Source organism: Cynocephalus volans, chromosome 8 (genome assembly GCF_027409185.1).
Source record: "Cynocephalus volans isolate mCynVol1 chromosome 8, mCynVol1.pri, whole genome shotgun sequence".
NCBI classification, from domain to species: Eukaryota; Metazoa; Chordata; class Mammalia; order Dermoptera; family Cynocephalidae; genus Cynocephalus; species Cynocephalus volans.
The window spans coordinates 40,407,501-40,429,797 of record NC_084467.1 but is presented as its reverse complement, the minus strand read 5'-3'; the positions used below and the strand labels follow the sequence as shown (position 1 = coordinate 40,429,797).

The 22,297-nt window shown below is 45.4% G+C and overlaps 2 protein-coding genes across 4 annotated transcripts in view; both read left to right on the top strand.

The window, feature by feature from the left end:
• Positions 1–22,297, top strand: part of AGBL4 (AGBL carboxypeptidase 4) — a 1,343,713-nt gene that overhangs the window by 1,112,715 nt on the left and 208,701 nt on the right. The gene's annotated exons all lie outside the window — the stretch shown is intronic.
• The window catches only part of BEND5 (BEN domain containing 5), a 48,293-nt gene that overhangs the window by 25,849 nt on the left and 147 nt on the right, over positions 1–22,297 (top strand). For all 3 annotated transcript variants that reach the window (XM_063106134.1, XM_063106133.1, XM_063106135.1), the window contains 3 exons: positions 8,606–8,754; positions 14,280–14,493; positions 22,268–22,297. The exon at positions 22,268–22,297 is cut by the window's right edge and continues 147 nt beyond it. In XM_063106134.1, the coding sequence (XP_062962204.1) occupies positions 8,606–8,754; positions 14,280–14,493; positions 22,268–22,297 (393 nt within the window). The remainder of the gene's footprint in view (positions 1–8,605; positions 8,755–14,279; positions 14,494–22,267) is intronic.

The window sequence follows — 22,297 nt, the reverse complement described above, 5'->3', positions numbered from 1 at the left end:
GGTTACTTGCCTGAGGCCACACACCCAGGAAATGAGAGAAGCATGTTTCAAACTGAGGTCTTCCTCCTTGTCCGTGCATCAGCCAGGCTGGTCACAGAGTCACCCAGCCTCTGTGCTTCTATGGCACTGCCGCCTCCTCTGCCTGCCCTCCTGATTTGACCTCCTTTTTGTACTGCAGTGGGTGCTGAGACTGCAGGACCCTTGAGCTCTTAGATGGATGCTTCCTGCTTAATTTAAAACCCCACCATTTCTTCATAGTTACACCCTTACCAGAGTACATGGCCTCAAGTTGCCAACCAGAACATTACTAGCACTTTTGTAGAAATTATCTCTTTAGAGAGAACCCAATTCAGCTTTTCACTCCTATCATATAGATGGGAAAACTGAGGCCCAGGGAGGGGAAAGGACATGTCTATGCTGTGCAGAATCTGAATATATGGGGTCTTATCATCCAGAGGGAGTGGAGGAAGGTTTATGTTCAGCCGATGTGGTTGGATGGAATCAGTCTGGCCGCCAGGGTTCACTGGGGTCCAGGGGCTGGCTGCACCCTCCCTGGCTGCTCCAGGGGGCTCTCTGAGTTTGGGAGGCAATTCTTAGAGTTCCAGGGTCTTAATCCTGTAAGGAGCCCCAGAGTTCACCTAGTCTAGCCTTCACAAGACAGGAAGTCTTTTGTAGCCTCCCTGCCAAGCAATCACCCAGCCTCCTCTAACATTCCCCTAGAGACTAGAAGCTCACTAACTGAGTTCCAGTGCAGCCCATCCCATTATTGGTAGGCTCTGACTGTAAGGCAATGTTTCTGTGCAGGAAACATTTATTTTCTTCCTCTGTTCCAGGCCCTGTGCTGGGCTGAGGGAAGTCAAATAGATAAAACGCTGTCACTGCCTTACAGAATTAAGAGTCTCATCAGCAGCCAATTAGAGTGTACTGTGAGCCTTGATGTGCTCCTGGGCTCCCAGGGTGTTGGGAGAGATGTGGAAGAGGGCTCCTTACCTGGTAGGGGCAGGGGTGCTATGGGTGGCTGGAAAAGCCCCAAATTAAGGAACTAGTTGGATTTATTCAAATGAAGAGGAAGTTAACAGTATCTCGGGCAAAAGGAGAGCCTGAACAAAGATTTGGCATTTTAAGAGAGGCTGGCTTATTCAGAGAACTGAAAGTAGTTTCTGGCTGGACTGTACCAGTGAAGGGTTGGGTAGGAAGGAGAGATGAGGCCACAGGGGTAGGTGAGAACAGATAGAACTGCCCCACCCCCTACTGCAGGGGGCTTCTCCCCACTGCAGTGACCTGGGGTGCAGTCCCTCACCCCGAGTCGCTGTTTTCCTTTGAGTCGGACAAATCAGTCAACAACCATTTAGCAAAGATGAATCCCATATAGTGCCTACTCTGGAAGGGCTCATGACCTGAAGGGAGCATCAACCAAGGCCAGGGTCATGGATTGATTTGGTGGGGAGATATCAGCCACATGGTCGAACTCTGCCTCTCCATGACTGCTGCCCTCAGGTGTTCACTGTGTGCACAGCAGCACCTCAGAAACCCGAGGGCAGCCCTTGTGCCACCCACCCCACTTATTCCCTCCACCACCTCTTAGCCCCCCTACCCACACAGTTCTGGTTTAGGACCATTGCACATGGATTAAGCACACGTGCCAGCCTTCAGTACTTCTCTGGCAGGGCAGACCCATGCTGTCCTGCACATACCCTGCTGTTGATATACTGTCTGAGCCCAGATCATTGGGCAAGAAAGAAGTGAAAGAACTGCAGATGAGGAACCCTCCCAGTCTTCCCTGCCACCAGCTGGCAAAGGATACACTCCTAGAGGTGAGATGAATCCTGGTGACACTGTCCCTCTCATGACTGTGGAGTTCCATACAGAACCCCTAGGAAGGTCAGGGAAAGTCAGCTGAGCTGAAGGTCCCACAGATGAGCCTTAGGTGAGAAGCCTATGAGATCTCTGAGAGTGCAGTTAGCTGAGGAGGTGCAGGGTAGTGCAAAGGGCAAGTTTTTGGGGTCTGACACCTGACTTTGAGCACTCACCACCCATGTGACTTTTGGCAAGTGGCTTTACCTCTCTTAGCCTCTGCAGAGATAAGAAGACCAGTTGTGCAGGACAACCATGAGGATTAACTTCTTACAACACATGTTTAATGAGAGTTCGATATGTGCCGGGATATTGTGCTGGGTGCTGGGATATAGCAGTGAACAAGACTGAGATTCCCTCCGTGTCTGCATTCTAGTCAGGGAGATGTTAAACAAATGTCACGTTAAACACAACAGTGGGGTGAAAAGTGCTACTGAGAGAAAAAAAAGAGATACTTTTGATGTAAGGTATTTAACAAAGAGGACTTTCAGTAGGTGTGGGTCACCTTTCCTTCTTAAATACGTCATTTAAAATAGGCATCATTTAGCAAAGATGAATTCCATATGGCATTCGAAGTTGGGGGGGGAATGCTGACCCCCAAGACTGGGGACCTGGGTCCACTTCTACCACCTGTCTCCCGCTGTGCTTCTCCCCTCCTGGAGAGGGGCCCCTCTCAGATCCCTCCCGGCTCTGCTGCCCTGTGGTTCAGATTCCCAGAGGGAGCCTCTCTACTGTGGCGGCATCCATGGGAGGTGCAGGATCTTGCCCAATCCAGGACTCATGCTAGAAGTGCATGAAGCCTGCTCCAGCCCTCACTCACAGAAGGCTCTCAGAAAATGGAGAGGGCGGGGGAGAAGGACTTGAACAACTGCCACTTGCTCTGATCACATCCCCTGCCTGACTGCTCCTACGCCTTCCTCAGACCTCACCCACCCATCAAAGCCCCAGTCAGAACTTACCTCTTCCCTGAAGCCTTCCAGGATCACTTAGCCAGCAGTCATCTCTCCCTCTCCAAATCTGTGCCCATCATCACACTATCCACTTTCTGGTCAGTGAGCTTGTATTTTGTGCCACTTGCCTTCACCATATAAAGATAACTACCCCATTCTAGAACTTCACACTCAACAAGCTCCTGCCCATCCTTTATGCCCCAGCACAGAAGTTTGTGGCTGTCCTTCTGAAGCCCTTCTATTCTCCTCCAGGTGTAACACCTCCTCTTTTGCTTCGGTTCCAAAGTCTTTATCCTTGTCAGCCACGTGGTGTGGTCATGATCTGTTGCCTGTCTCTTTCCACTGCTGGACTGTGGATTACTCAAGGCCACCTAGCCCATGGCTGGCACTTAGTATGCACTTAGTAGATTCTCACTAAAGGAATGAGACCAGATTTGTCTGTGCCCTCACTGGAAGCATAATGGGGCTAATCAGCAGATGCAGGGCTACAATGGCAGGTGAGATCGCCCAGCTTTGGGTCATCTCTCCCATCTCTATCCAAGGCCCTTATTTACCTCCTTTATTGTTACATAGCTGTTCTCATGCTTGGGTCCTTCTCAACAAGGTGGATCTTTATTCTACCAAATCTAGAATGCCTTTGTGCCACAGTAGGTATTCTGTATGCATTTAAAAGTTTTGACTTGATCCAGTTTGCATTTATGAAGAAACTAGAACTGTACCTATAACAGATAATTCCTACTGACTTACAGAAGTAAATAGAAGGACTTAGTCCTTTTTAAAAAATGTAATATTATTAACCTTTCTATTTCAGCAGAAATCAGAAATGGGGTTTAGTGTCCAAACATATGTTTTGAAGAAATAGGTGATTTCTACACCTCCTGGAAGTCACATAAGCATTAACTTTTTAGAAAACTTTCCATAAAGAACAGCATTAGTCCAATTTAAGATAAAACAAGAATAGAGAATAGCATAATTTCATCTGTTTGTTCCACCAGCAAACACTTACATGCCCCTTACTCTGTGCCATGATTCCCATTTTATGGAAGAAGCCACTAGGGCTTGAAAAGGTAAGTAAATAACAGAACCGGGATTTGTACCATGTTTTTCTAACACTGAATTCATTGCTCATCCATCAAGTCACAGCTATTTGCATGCGATGGAATAGCGTTTCACATGTTAAATTCTGAACTTCTCCTGAACTGGGACATACTTTATTTGTCTCTGGGTCCCCAGTGCCTCTTACAGAGCCTAGATCTTGGTATGCAGTCAGAGACTGTATGAGGAATGAATGGCTTCATGAATGACTGAATGAAAAGACAGGTACTACCTTTTATACTTTTTTAAAAGCTTTCTTCACCCAGCTGAGAGGTTTCTCTTCATGGAAGGTATATTTTCCCCAAAATAAACCTCAAGTATGTGTCAATACCAGAACAAGTGGATCAAAGCCGCTCCCCCCCCCCGCCCACCCATGCCTTTTTTGAATCCTACTCTTCCCACAAAGTGAAAAAAGTTCCTTTGTTACCTAAAATATCTGCGCCAGATAGTACAATGCTGTCCTTAACGCAAGTGCTTATTATTGTGGCTAATTTGGTCACATGTGTTTGAGGGAGAACAATGCCTCAGAAATTTTTAAAAGCAAAACAGCAATCTGAGGCGTTTGTTGTAATGAGATGTAAATTACCAACATCGGCAGTGGAGCGAACTAAAATTTGCAATGAAGTGATTTTCCCCCCTCTTAAATTAAAAGCACTAGAGGCCCTCCCCTCTCTCCCCAAAGAAACCGCATGCTATTTTCTGATTCTGTAATGCTAAACACTATGCCTTATTGATTGATTCATCCCTTCATTCATCTGCCATTTTCTGAGCCTCTCTCTGTTCTGCACCTGCCTCAGTGCTAGGCTCTTCCAGAGCATCATCAGTCTGCCTGGTGGCTCCTGGCATGTCCCATCCTGCAGGTGGGAACACTGAGGCACAGAGAGGTGAGGTGACTTGTTAAGGTCATGCAGCTGGGATTCATACCAGGTGTCTTGAAAGAAAGGTCCCTTTTAAGATATGCCTTTGGCTGGTTTTTCCAAGCTGCCTTCCTGGCTGAGGCTGAGGCTTCAGGTACCTTCTGTATACAATGCCGTGGAAGGAGGACTCTGTTGAGAGAGCCGCCGCCTGGTGTTAAACTGTGCTGAGAATGCCAAGAAATCGTTTTCCTTGAGAGTCAGAGATCCCAGCCTCAGTGTTTGACAGAACTCCATCAGTCCCTGAGGAGACCAGTGGGGGACTAGGGCAGAGTGGGTGGGCCATGGAGTGCAGGACTTGCTCTGTGCCGGGCCTGTGTGAGGCACTAGGTGCAGAAGCAGAAGCCATGGTTTAGTAGAGACAAACTGAAGCACACAAGTCTGATGTATGTTGGGGGGTGGGAGGTGCTGAACCACTAATTACCAAAAGCCCACTCTGTGCCAGACTCTGAAATCACTGTTTCATATATGTGCTTACTCATTTCATCTTCAGGTCTTGCCAGGCCACTGTTGTCATTCCTCCCTTCAGGTGAGGCAACAAGGTCAGAGAGGTTAAGTAATTATGTGTAAATTATCTCCCAAGGATAGAATTTGAACCAAGCACTGTGCTGGATGAGCCCTGGTCTCTGACATAAAAAGAGGCAATCCCACCTGCCTCAAGCTTCACAGTCTAGAGGGGGAGACAGACCTAGAAACAAGTGAGTGCATCTGGTTATTATGGTAGAGTGGGGGGAGGGGAGGAAGAGTCAGCTCACCTAAACACTAAGTGACAAACCCAGTATTTAAAGCCCAGTTTCTCTGACTCTAGATCCCAAGCCAAGAGGTGGAGAGAATTATTTACCTCCATTTGAGAGGGCAGGGCTGACTCTTGAAGGGGGTGGCATTTCAGTCGAGCCTTGAATCACTGGTGGATTCGGATAGGTGGACATCTGTACAGGTAGAATATTTTGGACAAAGGGAATGGCACAAGCAAAGACTAAAAGGCAGGAAAGAATGGCGAATGTGTGGAGAGGGTTAGGCAGGCCACTTTGCCTAGAATGAATCTGATTATGGGGAGGGGACCAACACGGTTTGGAGCCAGAAAGATGACTCTCAACCCTTGCTCCTTCTGATATCCCTTAGATGTCCCTCTGTAGACAGTGTGGAGTCCTTTGTCTACCGGCTGTAGTCATCCGAATTGTCCATTCTTCTGACTAGATGCTTCTAATTTCTGTTTAACTTCTTGGGCTACAAGAAAAGTTACAGATATTCGAGAGAACTGCTTTCCACCCACCCACACCTCTACCCCCAAACACCCCCACTCAGCAGCAGGGCTTTATTTCAGAATCTTTGTCCCAGTTCATTAAAGTCTCCATTCCCGCCCAACTCTCTTTCCCCTCTCATGTCATGAAGAATTTACTAAGAGCCTGCTATGTGCCAGGTACTGCCCTAGACTCCATGACTGCAAAGGGAGTAAAACTTTGCTCTTGAAGAGCTTCACAGTCTTATGTTGAAAACGGTTAGGCAGATGATTGGAAACATAATTTGCTGGAAGTATTTACAATGTAGAGACTCTACCTGGGAGTGATCAGAGCAAGGCTTCACAAAGGAGACACCTAAGCTGTGTCCTGAAGTCTGACTGGGGGGTTGGCAGACAGATGAGGTAGCGTTCAAGGCTGAGACAACAGTACCCAGGCCAGGGACAACATAACACTTGAGGCACCTGAACAGAGGTAAGTATTGATGGGGAGCAAGAAGTGAGCCCTAGAGGTGAAGAAGAGGTTAGTTGTTCTGGGCCTTAAGGAAGTGATGGTGTAGGACTTAATTTTAAGGGTCATGGGGAGCCTAAGCAAGGAAGGATGTGGTCATGTGGGAGATCTCTTTTGAAGCCATTGTGGAGATGGATGGGAGAGAACCAGACTGAAGCCATAGTTGGGCTGAATTCATTCTCTTATCCAAGAGCCTCCTCTCATGGAAGGAAAAGGAGACTTAGAGGAGGGACATTATCTTGCCAAAGATGACCTGTAAACCAGTGGCTACGTGGACCTGCTCCTCTCAGCCCATTCCGTTCTCTTGTCACAGAACGTCAGAGCAGGGAGAGGCCTCAGATGCCAACCCAGCCACTTGCTTCTTAGAGGAAACTGAAGTGATTATCTGTTTCCAGATCTGAAAAAAGACCAAATGTTCCACTTGAGTTAGTTTGTATCTCAGAAATTCAACCCGAGTCCCTCACTGAGAGGAGAAACTTTGGCATCTGCTTCTGAAACTTTAGAATTATTCATTCATTGTTGTCATTCTTTTACTCATTTAGCAAACATTCAGCGAGCACCTCTTCAGTGCCGGGTGCTGTGGACAAAGGGGAGAATAAGACCTAGGCCCAGTCCTTGAATAGGTCACACGTTAGTTATCGGGTGATGCGATCAGAATGATCCTGATGCCCTCATTCCTTCACTCTGCCGACTTCTGCATCTGCAGTTCACTCACCTGTGGTCACACAGTTAAAACACAGCAGAGCCAGAAACGGGACCTGAAATCTCTCTACCCAGCTGAGGCGAGCTCTTTCATCTGCTCTGTTCTGCTTTCCAGGCGTCTTGTATTCAGCTTTGTGCAAAGTCCATGCTTAAATCTTCGGAGAGTACAGAGATTGTGTCTTGTTGTTGGCAGCTGCCAGCAACCCAGGATTGACATTCTCTTTCTGGGAAGCCCTCTCATGAAGAATTTTAGTAACAAAATCACCAATACATTCCCTACCTCCAGCCAAAGTCTAGGATGTGGAAACTAAACAGAATTGTGACCAAATTGTTGTACAGGGCTTTAGTATGTAAAGGGCTTTGTACCCAGTTGTCCATATGGTTAGGATAAGAGAACGTTGACTGTGAATTCATCAGTTACTTAAGTAATAAGCACAGCCACGGGAAGCTGCTGTGGCAGTGGCTGAATCTCTGATCCCAGTCAACTTATGAAATGTTTGCATAGAGAGAATTTCCAGCATGCTCAATGTTAGCCCTTGAAGTTGTTCTCCCACAAAAGTTAATCAAGCCATTTGGCCTTATTTACCCATTTGCACCCTGTTTCTCTGCCCTTTGGTAATCAAGACATAATAGGTGATTTTAAAAAATAGTCCATCGTTTTTAGAAGCTAATGGAGAAAAAAAATCCCCCTAAGAAACCACCATTTATCTAACTTCCTTTCACTGTTTAAACCTCACATAATTTGTGTTGATTGCATTAAAATAAAAATCAGAGTAGCTGCTGGATCAGGCAATCAGGGGCTTAATCTGTATTATATTTTAATTTCTTGGTTGAAATGCTCCTATCTAGATACTAGGTCTTGGGGAGGGGGAGGCCCGTGCATTTCTCCCCACAGCCTTCCTAACCTCCCTTCTTCCCCTGTGGCCTTCTCCACTGTAGGCTGCGGAAATGGGATTTTTGGCAAGTACTGTACACAGTTTGCATATTGCAGTAATTGCCACCCCTTCTCCTCCAACCCTCTTAACAGAACCTCTTTCCTGTGGAGGAAGTTGAATCGCCTGCCTTTCCATTTAGACAATGACACCCTGCAAGAGTGCTCTTTATTCATACTTAATTAGAGTCTAGTCCATCCTTGTCTTCCAGTTTTCCACCTTTTCCCTTGTGACATTCATACCTCACATCACTTTTGAGTCTGGGATTAAGTGTAGTCCAATGGACAAAAATAAGCTAGCATTTTTTTTTTTTTTTCTGTGCCACCATGTGCTGATAGATGCGTAGTTAAAAATATTTGCCTTTTATTTTCCTTGGAGTTCTAGACAGATCTCTTTTCTTAACTGCCTAGGTCCCGCCATTGACTTGGAAAAAGTAAAGTCAGAATGTCTCGAGCCCGAGCCGGAGTTACGGAGCACTTTCAGTGAGGAAGCAAATACGTCGTCCTATTACCCCGCTCCTGCGCCTGTCATGGACAAGTATATCCTAGACAATGGCAAGGTAGTGTTTAAAGCTCAATATCCATTCCCTGCAAGTGTTTGTTAGTCAGAGTAAAGATGGAGAGTATGGTGGGAGCTTTCCGAAACAACTTGCTGGTTGGCCTCCTGGCCCAGCCCTGAGTCACTATTTCTGGAATTTATATGTTATAATCAGTGTAGTTTTGCTGGGACTTGTCTTTTTTCTTTTCTTCCTCTTTTTTTTTTTTTTAAATATTGGGACAAAGCAACTGTAAAACTAAACTGACATTTCAACTTAGTTATTAGTGCAAAAGATTTTTTAAAAATTCCCACGATAGTTTGATGAAACTTGTCCTACCCTCCTGTGAAACCAGATGCCTAAAATTTTAAGATGAACTGGAAATGAAATATCTGATTTACAGATAACAACTCAATATATATTCGTTCAGCATTTATGAAGTATCTGTAAGTACCAAGCCCTGAGCTAGATACCAGGGAGATGGATGAATGAGACACGCTCTCTGGTCCTAAACCACCTTCAAGCTGTGCACTCTGCAGTGGTAGGGCCACATGTAACTCTTCAGATTTTCTTTTATGACCCTTGGAAACAAATCATGAAAGAAAACTTAAGCACTATTAGTAATAATATTGATACAGGGATGAAAAGTAATGGAACAGCCTTTGGAAGTCTTAATGTCACACGATGATATAGCGGCAGGGCAGGGGAGCAAACTGTTGTGATATCCTTCTGACATCCAAATGAATTCATCTTCGAAGCAGTGTATCAGAGCCTTGGTCCGGGCACTGGTAAATTCCAGCTTTCACATTGTATTCTGTGCCACCATGGCACACTTTACAGACATCACCTCTCATTCTCCCCAAAGAGTCATCTGCATCTGTTCATTTTTCTTGCCTCATGCTTCGAAAGATCTCTGTTTATCGAGTATCATTCCCCAGTGGGTTGATAAAAGAGAAAAGGTTGTTTTATTTGGGTCTGTCCAGATATATCCCTGCAACTGGCCAACCTGAGCCAAAGCAAATATTGTCAAGATAAGGAAATAAAACCTGTTTGTCTTCAGGGCTCTCTTGGATGTGCTGTCATTCCCTACGTCTCCCACAGTCCCATTCTGCCTTTCCTGGCTTCATTCAACAGGCTTTAGAAGTCCGTTTTGCAGAGGACAGGTGGCAGGATGGAGTGCAAATGGGTAGCCTGGAGCCTGAGTTCTTAGCATAGCTCTATATGTGTCTCTTCTAGCTCTGTGTGACCTCAGGCAGGTCCTTTACTTCTGGGTACCAGTGTCCTTATCTGTGAAAGGTCAGACTGGACTGATGCTCTCCATAGGCCTTTTTTTTTCTTTTTTCTTTTTTTTTTTTTTTTTGACTCGAACTGTGTATCTGAGTTTGATGAACCTTCCCCAATTGAAGATAAAAGAAGAGACAATTATTCTATGTTTGTCGATTTCCTTTTTGTCATGACCACATTACGGAGTAACTAGAGTTTTTCTTAAAGTAACTTCCAAGAGAAATTTATTTCTCCCTTGCTTTGAAGGCTGATGGACAGTTTTTGAGTCGTATAGGGGGCCTCTTTTGCAATGGTAGGATTCTTCCCCCAGAAAATGGGTCTCTCAAATCTCATTTAATTTTTTTTACACAAGTTGAACAACGAATCTTGAAAATGCCTATTTTGTTTTTTCATTGGTTTTTGCGAGCATGTTGCTATAAAACCTGCTTTTTGTTTGAAACTAATTTGTACTCAGGTAGAGAGATTTATGAAGAGAGAAGAGCGGATAGCAGCTTCCCAGAGTAGCACTTCCCACACCCCAGAAGTAGTCCTCACTGTTCTCGGCTCTGCTGTCTTTTCTGACCCTTCCTCCTCTCTGCATGAATGGAGATCTGAATGTCTGCAAGGCCTAGAACATGAAAGTGGGATTCAATTCCTAGTAGGAAATGAGTTTTTTGCTATAAAATATTTCAAAAAGATATATTTTGATCTAGTTCCATCTTACCAGATGCTACACTTTTAATAACCTCCCTTGACACATTTTGGTCAAATAGTGTACTGTGGTTTATGTGACTAGGGCTTGCCACACAAGTTACTGATTCTGATAAAGTGTATTGCTTTTCTTTGTCTAAGATGTTTTGTTTCAAAAATTCATTGAATCATAAAGCTGCAAAGACCATTAAGGTTTAAATAGTCTAATTTATACTTAGATGGATGGAGAAACACATTCTGCTACACCCTGAAAGCTGCACATTGCTCCAGGTTACCCTGAGCTTTGCTGACCTCAGGATCCCTTGTCTCAAATGCCCCAGCATGTACCTGTGATTGGTCTTACCCAGGGTCATTTCTGTCTGTTCTGTAAAGTTGGTCTTATACTCAAGTGAATGTCAGAAAATACTTTCCTTGCTAAGGAACTTCAGCTTATCACAACTGAAAACCAGTGCCGTTAAGACATACTAAATATGCTCATCAGTTTATCACTTTTTTGGTTCAGACTAATCTTGATCACTTTGTAAGGAATCCCTCCCCACTGAGATGTACTGTGAAGGGCTGAATCAGGTGGTAAAGGCTCTAAATGGGCTAGAAATTCAGAAGGGATAAAAACTTAGCCCTGGAGTAGTTACGGGTGTTTTCTGGATTTTAGACTGGGGCTTGAAAGATTAGCAGGCTTAAGAAGACATGAGGGAAAGCATTCATTCCTGGACAGGGGAATGGCATGAGTGGAGCCATGGGTAGGGGAAAGAAGGCAAAGGATATAACAGTTACTGGATTTGTGCTGTCCTGACATGTTGCCCATCTTATGCTATTTAATCTTCAAAACAACTCTATGAGTTACGTAATGATCTGCTTACTGTGCAGCTGAGAAAAGTAAAGCTTTGAGAAGTGACTGGCCCTAGTTAACCGGCTAGTAGGTACAAGAGCCAGGCTTCACACCCAGGACTGGTGGCTCCAGAGCCCATCTTCTAATCTGTCACAGCACACAGGAAGGAGAAGGAAATGAATGAGTTCTGGAGCTTAGGAGAGCGATGGACATAGTAGGGAAATAAAGGTCGGTGGATAGAATGGAGATGGGAAGCCTCTAAGCCAGGCTGAGGATATTGGATTTGATGTAACAGGAAACGAGGCCACTCAAAATTCCAGAGGGTTGACATAAAAACACAGAGTTGAAAGACTGCAGAATTCATCTAGCCTAAGAAGGAAAACGGTGTTTACAGGGTGGGTTGTATAGAGCAAGGACTGGAGGCAGGAAGGCCAGAACATGTCTTTTTTTCTGGTTTCCCTGTCTGCTGTCGTGACCTGCACTGGGGGCTGTCACAGGAAGTGGCCGACAGGTGCAGAGGAAAACTCAAAAGGAAAACTGACTGAACAGTGACATGTTAGGTCTGAAAGTCTGCAGAATTCATCTAGTCTAAGAAGGAAAATCATGTTTATAGGGTGGGTTGTAGAGAGTATTGAATATTGGTGTCCTCTTTCTCTTGTAGAACATTGGCTAAAATGATTGTCATCTCTCTTTTAAGAATAATAAATTAAAAGATTATAGGAAAGCAAGGCCCAGGGTAGAAATGATCAGAGATCTTTGAAATACTAAAGTTGTCTTCTGTTACTAAGGTTTTCTGATTCAGAATTTAATCTAATTCAAAGTTCCTGGCTTTTCACCTATCTCCGGAGGCTTGTGTGGATGGCTCCAGAGTATCATCAAGGGAGGTGACTCAGAGTCCAGCAGGAAGCAGCAAGAAACTTGTCCTTAGCATTCCTGATCTGGGCACACAGACTGCCCATCTACAGTTTGAACTGGAGAGAAAAGGCCAGATTTGACCTTGGGGTTGGTGTTTAGCCAGCCCTAGGCAGCACATCTCACTCTACTGTTGCTTATCTGTCCTGAGCTGTATGAACAGATTTGGCAATGTTGAAGTCTGCAGCACAGAGAGGCCAGATGGTTCTAGTTATCTGATTGTCTGCAGCGGTCTGAATGATCTTTTGAGCAAAAGGAAGTGAAGTCTGATATGGCAGGTAGATTTAGAGATTGTTTACTTACTAACGTTCCTGGGTGGGCCGTGTTGCTATTTATTTTTTCTTTTTGATGGTTGGAAAACCTCAGTAATTGGTAAAGGAAGAAGTGTTGCTGGCTGACCTGTCTGCCCATCTGTGTGTGCCCACCTTCCTTCCAAAGCCAAGCTCCAGTAGAAAGATCTAATCGCTTCTGAGCCATTGGTCTTGCTAGTCTGCTGTCAGTTTGGGTGTGTATACAGTCTCTCAGACCAGGACCTCTCCCAAGATGTCTCCTGACCATGCAATATTGATGGCCTGCAGGTCCTTCTGAAAATAAGGACTTCTGGCAGAGTTTTCTTTAGCAAGTTTAGCTCAGTAGCAGCTGCCTCCCCTCCATCCCCACAGAGGCTATTTCCTTCCTTCATAGACTCAGCAGAAGCACAACATAAATGGCAACAGCAAAGTCAAAACTAATATTTTTAATGACTAATATTAGTAAATGGTTTGCAAGTTGTTAAAAGAGCCAGAAAGGAGAGCAAATTTAAAAGCCTGTAGCTTATTGCTAGGTCATTCCGGGTCTTTTGTATTTATTGGCTCTGCACTGAAATTTTCTCACTGCTGCCCTCATAGGGAGAATAAGATTGTGTTCTGTTCTACAAGGGTACTTCAAAAAGTTCGTGGCAAAATAGAAGTAAAAGATGATATGAATCTTCCCACAAACGTTTTCAGTATCCTCATATGTGCAGTCAGAATCAAACTGGGTACATTGTGGTTCTGTTCAATTTGTTAAAGTCATAGGTGTTCTGAGCCAGAGGAACTTTGAGCTGAAATCCAGCTCTCCCACTTCATAGACAGGGAAACTGAAGCCCAGAGACAGGCAGGACTTGCACAGCCTGGGCAGCTGCTCTCTTTACTCCAGCTGGGAGGCATTTTCAAACTCAGGTGTACATTGGAATTATCTAGGGCGTTTTAAACCATTCTGACTCCTAGGACGCACCAAGACCAAATAAATGAGAATCTCTGGGAGTGAGGCCCAGACACCAGCAATATTTACAGCTCTCCAGGTGACCCCTGTGTGCAGCTGAAGTTGGGAATCACCATGCTAGGAGGATTTCTGTTCCAGAATGTTCACATGAAAGGGAGATAGGTCCTTCTCTAGTATAACACAGAAAGGAGTTAAGCAACATGTCCTGAGATTTGGTCAGGCTCTGAGCAGCGTTGTGATGAGATGAGTATAGTTTAGAATCCCAGCTCTGCCACTTGATAGTGACCTTCAGCAGGTCATCTCACCTTTCTGAACTTGGTTTTTCCATCTGAAATGAAAATGGTGTCATAAGACCTTCTGTCCAGGGTTGCCATGAAGATTTGAGGTAGTGAACATAAAGCACTAGAATAAGACCTGGCACGTTACAGGTATTCGGTAAGTGGTAACCATTATTACCCTTAAAGAGAGTTAATTTAGTATTTATGGGATAAATATCTTACAGTTGTGCAGCAATGCTTTTTAAAGGATAAGAGAAGCCTCCAGCTGCCCTGATGTTGGACTGAACAGGTGCTGGTATTCTTATCCCTTTCAGGTCCATCTGGGAAGCGGGATTTGGGTTGATGAGGAGAAATGGCACCAGCTACAAGTAACCCAAGGAGATTCCAAGTACACGAAGAACTTGGCAGTCATGATTTGGGGAACAGATGTTCTGAAAAACAGAAGTGTCACAGGAGTCGCCACAAAAAAAAAGAAGGATGCAATCCCTAAGCCACCCCTCTCGCCTCACAAACTAAGCATCGTCAGAGGTAGGTCGCTGAGTGGAAACACAGGGCTGAGATCCCATCCTTTATGCTGTCAAGGATATATGAGGCACAATTCAACACTTCCAAAGCCTCTGCATGCCAGGCCCTGAACTGGGCACAGGGACACAGGAGCAGATTTCCCAGAGGTCCCAGAAGAGCTCACATTTAACAAGGCAAATGAGCTGTGCACACAAGTACATTGCAAGGAATTAGCATGAGAGAGGTACAGGTGACCAGTGAAGGGAGTACTCAGGAGGGGAGGATGCTCTTAGCTGGAAAACCAAGGAAGAATTCCTGGGGTAGGGTGTCGCTGAATTGGGCCTTGAAGGGTGTGTCTGACATGGGGACGCAAATGTGTGAGAGATACTCCAAGGTGCAGGAGCGCTTGAACAGAGGCGTGGAGATGCGGAGGGAGCACTGCTGTGTGGATGGCCACAAAGGCCGGGCCTGCAGTTCTGGGCGGTGCTAGCATTGTGCCTGGAGCTGTGAGAGAGATGGAGACCAGCTGGCAGTCTCTGGACTCAGCTTCCTTTCTAGCGTTTGGGAGAGGTTGGAGGGCAGGCAAAGAGATGGGAAGTCATGTGTCTCCCTGAAGATATGGCAATGTCCTGGACGCCTTGATTTGCCTGCCTGCCCGCCTCCCCTTCTCCCTGCCTCCCTTCCTTTCCTCCTTCCTTCCTCCCTTTCCTCCTCACCTCCTGCTCTCTTCCCACTTTCTTCTTTCTCTCTTCCCTCTCTTCTATCCTCTCTCCATCCGTTCACTAAGTTCTCATCCACTGGATGTTGAGGACACAAGGAGGGATAAGGCAGGCTCCTTCTGCAAGGAGCTGACAGTCTCATAGGGAAGATGAACATGAGAACAGCTAGTTACTGTACGGAAAATACAAATTATAAAGACAGACAGTGGAATAGAGGGAGCAGAGAGAATACAGTAATTGCTAATTATTTCAAGCACTTACTGTGTTTCAGGTTCTGTTTTTTTTTATGGCTGTTTTAAAAAGCATTTTTTGAATGTTAACTCATTATCCTCAAACAGTCCTACTGTTGGCTACTGTTATTCTCCGTGTTTTACAGATGAGGAAACTTGAGACATAGAGATGTTAGGTAACTTGCTCAAGTCACACAGAGAGTGGGAGGAGAGCCAGGAGTCCAAGCCAGCAGGGCTAGCTTCAGAATCTGTGCTCCTAACCACCCTTCCCTAAGTTTCCAGCTCTGCCATGTTTTGATCAAGAAAGCAGGACTCAAGTCAGTTGATGTGTGTATTTTGAGCAGGCCCTGTGCCAGTCTCTGGGGGGTAGACAATATGTCCGTGAACAAGTCAGGTAATTTCAGGTACTATGAGCTTCATTATGTGATGCAGTAGCACAAAGAGGGCTGTGTTGGCTGGGGTGGTTGGAGAATGTCTGTTTGAGGAGGTGACAGTTGAGCTGAAAGGTGGATGTAGAAGAGGCAGCCCTGAGGAAGTCTGAGGGGTGGTGAATCAGGCAAAATAAATTGCAGGTGCAAAGGCCAGCATGCTTAAGGGGTGAAGAAGCCCTGGGTGGCTGGGGAGTCAAGAGTGAGGGGAGACTGAGGTCAGGGAGGTGGACGAGAGCCAGTCTTGTGGGGCCATGAAGGTGACAGTCAGCAGCCTGGGTTTACTTGCAGTAGAAAGGCAATGGAGGTCTTTAATTGTAGAGTGGCCACGTGAGAGATCGGTCGAAAGGTTGGATGAGAGCTCTTGGGGACAGGTAATGCTGCCATAGACTAAGGGCAGAGCAGTGGGAGTGGAGAAAAGTGGCCTGATTTAGGGTATATTTTGGAGGTCAAGGCAGCAGGACACAGAGAGACTAAGTGACCAGCCTGAGGTCACAGCTACAAGGTTTCAGAGCCTGGATTCAAACCCACTCCCCATGACTCTGGTCTGGGACTCATTCTGCTGTAATGTAGCTGCCTCCCTGGCTGGCTTATGATCAATTGATTTAGGCAGCCACTTATTTTTAGATAATCATAGGTAACCTTTTGTCTGCCTCCTGTCTGAAATAGTGAAGCCTGATTTGAGAGGTCGCCCTGAGAGGGATGCCCTCCTGGGGCTTCAGCCCTGCCCCACCTGATAGGTGGGCGACCTCTGATTCTGCTGCACTTGTTGGAACGTGACTCAGCAGGTTCCAGGGACCTTCTCCTATCTGACTGTCCCTACCATTGTTGTGTGTTATAAAATCATCTGCTGTGTGTCTGCCTCAGGGACCTGGTATTGTATCTGATTAATTGCCACATTCTCATTGCCTGGCACACAGTAGGAGCTCAGTAAATGAAGGTTCAGCAGAAGAAACACTGAGACCCTGACAGACCCTTGGTGTGATTTCTTGTAAATCACTTTCCCTCCATGTCTGTTTCCTCAGTTGAAAACCTACCCCTTAAGAGGGTCAGGACTGCCTTGTAGAGGTAAAACAATCTGGAAGAATCTACCTCAGCTTTGTGACTTGGGGGTCCTTTCAGGCTCACTCTCTTCAACCCCAGCTGGGACTAAGCACCACCTGCCAAGTCCTCTGAGTTCCTGTCCCTGATCCATTGTCTCATTTTCCAAACCCTTTTTAATGTTCTTTACTTTTCCAAACATCTTTTCTCAAAAGACAGACTTGACTCTTCCTTCACAGAGAAAAGTAAAAGAATTTTTGCAGCTTCAAACCACATACCTACAGACTTAGCTGTATCACCTCAATCTGCCTCATGTCCCAAAAGAAGTTTCCTTCTCTCATTTGGGGCTGGTGGTTCTGTCTGGGCTCTGGATCCCAGTCCACCTGCCTTCCTGAGTACCTTGTTTCTCCAATTATGCTCCCGCTATATTGGTTGCTTCCCAGCATCATTTAAATATACTTTGATTACTCATTTCTTACAAAAGAGCCACTTCCGTCCCCCAGCTGCCGCCACGTCTGTCTTCCTTGCACACCCAGGCAGGTGTGCACTCACTGCCCGTGCTCACTCGTAATGCCCCTGCCGTTTGCCTTCCACCCCCAGCCTCTGCTTACTCCATGTTCACGAGGTCCCCAGTGACTTCCTCATTTCTAAATCCAGGGCTCATTTCTCATCTCCTCACCAGCACCGCTTGGCAGGACCATTCCTTCTTTACTGAGAAACGCGTCCTTCAGGCTCACGATTTCTTCCCCCCTCTCTGGCTTCTAGTCTCCCTGGTGGGCTTCTCTTCCTGTGCCCTCTCCTCTGTCTCCTGCCCTCTTCTCTCATCCTACCATGCTTTCCTCAGCTGATCTCACTTCTCATTGATCCCATTGCCTTCCGTGTGCTCATGGCTCTGGATAAATCCCCACTCCTCACCCTGACCACTGCCTGGTATCTGGCTTCTGGTGACCGCTCTGTCCTCATCTCGCACCGTAGTTGCCACTTCCCACCATGCTGTAGCCACAGAGGCCTTCTCCACCTCCTTCCTGTGCTCACGGCCAGCAGTGCCCTTCCTCCTGGCCTGCACCCCCTGCCTCCCTGTGGTTCAGAAAAGCCTCCCCAGCCACCCCATCTAAAGCAGCCTCTCCATTGCTCTCTATCACATCACACATTAAAAGTCCCTGCCTAGCATTTCTTATTTACTTGTTTACTTGATAATTGTCTTTCTCCTCACACCCTCATTAGAATATAAACTTTATGAGCATCTCGTTCAGAGCTAGCATATAGTGAATGCTCAATAAGTATTTGTTGAATCAATGAATGGTGATTTTCAAATCTGTGTTTGACCTCAGTTCACACTTCTGAGTTGCTGATCCATGTATACGGGTGCCCACATGACCTTGGCAAAATGGCACTGCCTCCTGCTCTCTCCTTTTTCTCCTTCTCCATGAAGCCTTCTGCCTCTTCTGTGCCTTCTGTCTTGGTAAATGTTACTACCAGCCAGGGACCCAGGCCTCACCCTTGACTCATCCACATGCTTCAGTACCCATCTGTTCTGTCCCCAGATACCTCTTAAACCATCTGCTTCTCTTCAACTCATTGCCCCTCTCATAGTCCGGGCCACAACGTTTCTTCCCTTCATTACTCCGGCAGCTTCCAGTCTCCTCTCTCCATTATGTCATAACCAGAGTGATCTTTCAGAAACCAGATGTGATCCCTTTACCACCTTCCCCAGTCACAGCTGGTTAATAGTGTTCACTATTAAGCTTCTTAACATGTCATAAAAACACCTTCCTAACTCCTAATCTGGCCACTGGCTATATCTCAGATTTATTTTTCAGCAATATTCCCCTTGAACTCTAAGTTATTACCATAATGAACTACTGTTTTCCCTGAAGAAGCCTTGTTCCATCTCACCTTGGAGAATTTGCAAATACTATTTTCAGTGCCTGGAACACAGGTAACATTACCCACCATCCACCTGTGCTGCTTTGCCTGGCTAACTGCTACTCTCCACCCAGATCTGCTTAGGTGAACCTTTCTTCAGGAGGCTGTCTCTGACCTCTTAGTGTGGATAAGTGCCTCTTTCACATGTCACAAAGCACCCAGTGTCTTCCTCAGTTCCCTTCTTACTGTATCTTTGCCTCCTAGAAGCCTTGTCTAGCACCCGCTTAGAGCCTAATATATGCTTGCCATGTAAGTGAATGAGAAGGAAATTGACTTACCAAAGCCATACAAAGTGTTAAAGACAGAACCAAGCTGAACTGGAGGTTCAGGCTCCTGTTGTCGCCAGAGGTTTCTTGTCTTACTAAAATGCAATGTTGATTATTATTATTATCATTATTTGTACTACAGGCAGGTTTGAAATCTGTCTCCCATCCCACCACACAATCACCATTTTTAGTTTAATTATTTGAGCTATTCCAGATTGCATTTGGCTGGTTCTCCCATGCAAGCTGCCTGCTGGATTGAGATTGTTTGTATTTATTTTGTATGATTTTATCACATTTAGTCACATTTGCTGTACAAAAATGGAAAAAGCCTTTATGCTCACAGGGTTGGCAGGGATTTCCTCTTCTCTTTGATTTTAAAAATCATTCCTTATTGGATAGGAGAAGAGTGAGATGAACATTGACACTGCTTTAGAAAGATGAAAGCAGGAGGACAGGAGCAGAGTCTTGCTCCAATGACAAGCTCCAGAATAACAGTTAAACCTTATTAAGGTCAAATGTGCAGAGTGTTTGCGTTTTCTAAACGAGCCAGAGCATTGCGTTCTGGTTAATTTTTATAACTTTTTAAATAGGACACATTAGCACTGTTATAAACCTTGTTAATTAAGCAATAATCTCAAATGCTCCCTCGCAGAGGGAGACATTCCTGGCAACTGCAGGTGATTAATACCTAGAATCTAAGGAAAGCCTTTTAATCAACTGGATGGGCCATTCAGTGTATTACCCCCAGGAAATGGGAATGATTGGAATGCTGTGGGTGCCCCTCTGGAACCTTCCTCTGTTCGCACCTTTCTCTTTCTGCCTTTTCTCTGACTCAGGCTTGGGGCTCTAAGGGCCATCAAAACTATTCTCCTGCCTTCTGGTTCTCTTTCCTTTGCCTCTTTGCCTGCCCTTATTACCTTGCAGACAACTAGGGACTTCGAGCTGGAAGAATCTCCTTAGATTATCTAGTTTAACATCCTACTTTCATAGACAGTGAAACGGAGACCCAGAGAAGTTCCCACTAGGGTTTGCACAGCACCAAGAGCCAGATTTGAGCACCTAAAGTTCTACATAGTCCTCAGCATAGGCTGTCTCCCTCATTTGGTTCAGTTTCCAGCAAAGTCACGGTGCATGTTTGCTTTCTCCTGGCCCAGGGCTAGAGAGGGAATCTATCTGTGGGGGGAGACAATGTGGTTACAGTTTTATTAGATTGTGATTAATGCTTTGGCAGAGAAAAACCTAGACAGGTGTGGGAGCACAGAGTTGTAGGTAGGGTGGGGTCTCCTAACTCACTCTGGTAGGTTCCAAGCAGGCTGAATTCAGAAGAATGAGTAGGACTTCGGCAAGTGAAGGGTGGGGCCAGGGTGTTCTGGGCAGAGATGAGCAAAGACACTGATTTATGGGATAGTTGGAATGCAGTGGGACTTGCAGGTGGATATAGCAGAGATGGGGCTAGAGAGATAGAGCCCCCTACCTTCCTGTCTCTCAGTCCTTATGGAAAGGCCAAAACAAGATGAAGTGAGGATTAGCCAGGCTTGGGAGTAGTCAGGAATCAGTGGAGGTCAATCAAAATCTTTTAATGGAATCTCTGGGCAAAACCCTTCTGGTGGGGAATAAAGAGAAAGAATGCATATAGCACAGGCACCTGCAGCGTGGAAGGCAACTGGAGGCAGGCAGGCTCCATGCCCAGGATGAGCTCAGAGTGTGGGAGACAGCAATGGATTCTGCCCCACACTTTCCTCTCTCTCTGGGCCTCAGTCTCGTCATCTGTGAGTGGATGGGTTAGCAAAGGTTAGTCTTTATGATCCCTTCTAATAATTGCTTATTCTCCATAGCAGTTTCTTGAGAATGAACTGTCATTCCTGTTTTATAGGTGAGGAAACTCCAGTTCAAAGAAATTAGTTTTTACCCTCAATTGCACACCCCACCCATACCCTTGTCCTCTTCTGTCCAGATTTGTGTCCTCTCCTCTCAGATTTCCCTGGAAAAACATTCATTCATTCATTCATTCATTCATTTATTCAACATATAGTTACATAATCTTGCCCCTGTGCCAAGCACTGTGCTAGGCCCTGGGAATTAACAGTTGTGCCAGCCCTAAAAAGGATACTCTGTGGCTTATTATCCTCATTTATGAGGTGAGGAATCTAGGGCAGTGATTTGCACCAGATCCCCAGGCTGGGAGGTCAGCAGAAGTCAGGCTTCAGCCAGGCGGGTCTGGGGTAGGCTCTTGGCTTCATCACAGCAAACAGTAGATTCAGTGAGAAAGTGGCCGTCCTCAGCCTCATTAGTAATCACCACAATGAGATACCACTTCACACTCACCAGGTTGTCAAAACCTTAATAATGTGAGTGTCAAGAGCTGTCGAAGATATAGGGCAACCGGTACTTGCATACAGGACTGTTAGGAGTGCCAGTGAGCACAGAGCACAATCACTTTGGAAAACAATTGGCCAGGCATCACCTAGTTAGGTTGAATATGCACATACCTTAACATTCAGAAACTCCACACCTAGGCTGATGCTGGAGAACTTCCTGCAGGTGTACCCCAGAGACATGTGCCAGGGTGTTTGTAATTGCAAAACCAAGTATTCATCGACAATAAAATGGATAACCAAATTGTGGTACAGTCATACAATAGAATGCCACTCATCGGTGAAAATGAATGACATATATAGCTAGCTGTATACTTCATGGGTAAATCTCAAAACTAACATTGAGTGAAAAAAAGCAAGTCAGAAGGATATATAGAGTGTGGGCACATCCGTAAAAAGACTGAAAATAGGAAAAATAAGCAATATGGTATTTAGGGATATATGTATATATCTTAACTCTAAAAGAAAGGAAAAGCAGAAATTCAGGAGAGTGGCTACCTCTGGAAAGGGAGAGGGGAGGGTCAGGGAGCGGAGGGTCAGGGAGGGGTGTCCAGGGATTTCAGAGGGACAAGTAATGTCCTGTTAAACTAGTGGACACATTTGTGTTTCATCATTATTTTAAAAGTGTAAATTTACAGTGTATGTCTGTTCTTTTCTGAATACATTTTATGATGCAAATTTTAAAATATAGCTATGCCAGATATGTGAATTGGTATTTCGGAAGTATATCAGGAGGCACATTTCACCCATTAAAGGATTTGTACTCTAATTCACCATTAATCCTTGGCCTTCTTGTTTCTTCTCCCTGTCTAGAGTGTTTGTATGACAGAATAGCACAAGAAA